This window comes from Glossina fuscipes, unplaced genomic scaffold, assembly GCF_014805625.2.
Source record: "Glossina fuscipes isolate IAEA_lab_2018 unplaced genomic scaffold, Yale_Gfus_2 43417, whole genome shotgun sequence".
In the NCBI taxonomy this organism is placed as follows: Eukaryota; Metazoa; Arthropoda; class Insecta; order Diptera; family Glossinidae; genus Glossina; species Glossina fuscipes.
The window spans coordinates 1-1763 of NW_023999013.1; the positions used below are offsets into that span (position 1 = coordinate 1).

At 37.1% G+C, this 1763-nt stretch overlaps 1 protein-coding gene across 1 annotated transcript; it reads left to right on the forward strand.

Moving 5' to 3' along the window:
* Positions 1 to 6: 6 nt before the first annotated feature.
* On the forward strand, positions 7 to 1758 carry LOC119643034 (fatty acyl-CoA reductase 1-like; the record flags this gene model as incomplete). The annotated part of the gene is made up of 2 exons (XM_038042391.1): positions 7 to 175; positions 1323 to 1758. Coding segments are annotated over exons 1-2 (591 nt in total), but the record flags the coding sequence as incomplete, so codon positions are not given.
* Between the last annotated feature and the right edge of the window lie 5 nt (positions 1759 to 1763).

Here is a 1763-nt window from a genome sequence, read left to right on the forward strand (position 1 = left end):
ATGAATTATAGCTTTTTGATATGGTTAAGAAACAGAAAGGCGAAGATGTAATTTTAAGCAAGGTATCTGCTATTGCTGGCGATGTTACGGAACTCGGCTTGGGCATACAACCGAATGATCTGGAAACACTACGAAACGAGGTTACAATTATTTATCATTGTGCCGCCACAGTAAGGTAATAAAATTTTTCATAAATAAAATATATGGGTAGCGGCCTTGAGGCGTCTTGAAAATCTGGCATTTCATTAAAAATACATAAAACTCAAGCAAGAAACAGTTAAGGGCATTAACCAGGCATTAAAAGCGAACTCACAAGTCATTCAGAAAAATATTTTGCAATGATAAGTTTCTTTCCAGACTAACCTATTTCTTAAGTTATTATAATCGGACTCCGAAATATGCGTTGCGCGAGATGGAAGGTCATATCCCTATTTCTATCTCTATTATTTAAAAAATCCATGTGCTACTAAGTCTATGATTACAGTTTTTTTTTGTTAATCAGTTCATGAATCGACTCCATTCACCCATTGGGCTTTTAGCTGCCAAGTAACTGTACTAGACTACAAGATGCAGCTTTCTCTTCCTGTTGCGAGCGTCTGAGCCTTCCTATATGTTAATATCGATTTTCAGATCAAGATCTACTATGAATTGAAGCTATGAAAATTTCAGTTATTGTGGGAAGGTTTTCGAGCAGAATACATTGCTTACTAAATCCGATGTAATTAAGCCTGATGAGTATGTCCATCGAATTTAAGCTTTTCTTCTTTGCGCCTTACCCGCGCAAGAAGAAGAGCGTCCAATGAGATAGACAAGCAGAGCCACTCGGTTATGTCGACTTGAAATTATATGCTTCATGGCTCCTCTGATGCGAATTTCTGTTCTCCTGCGGTAGAAATGTAAGAAATTCTTGACAACGTGAAGTATGTCAACCGAGCATTTTCTTTACTTCAAGAAGAAAAAGCTGGAAAGTTTTAATTCTCGTGTAGCGAACTTTTTACATCTACTACTTTTTATCTAAATCCGCACTAGCCACATTTCATTATCCCTAAAAGAGACACGTTTTAGATCCAAAACCATACATTAAACTATTTATTATATTCCTGAATATAATAAACACTTTAGTTTCTAAACTTGGCCTGTCGAACACATTCCGGAATAGTGTAAGCCAAGTATATCAGTTTCCGTATTGCAAGGGTTAAAAGCAATTTATGGAGCGAAAATATAAGATCCGAGCAGAGCCTAATAAACTTGGTTAACAATTTTGATTTATGAGAATTTATTTTTTATTAAAAATGAATATATGTATATCATTTTAATTACAGATTCGATGAGCCACTTCGTAAGGCGGTATTTTTGAACACGCGTGGCACTAAGTACATGTTAGAATTTGCAAAATCAGTAAAACATTTAGACTTCTTTGCACACGTATCGACCGCCTACTGCCATTTACATGTTAAAACGCTTTACGAACGGGTTTACGATCCACCAGCTAATCCTCACAAAGTGATTAGTGCTTGTGAATGGTTAACGGATGAACAAGTGGCTGCCATAGAACACAAAATATTAGGCGACATACCCAATACATATGCATATACGAAATCGTTGTCCGAAGCTTTGGTCGCAGAGAACTTTGATGAACTGCCTGCAATGATTTTAAGACCATCGATTGTAATACCGGTTTGGCGGGAACCGGTGCCTGGTTGGACTGATAATATCAATGGACCAACTGGCCTATTAATTGCTGCAGGAAAAGGCATTCTGCG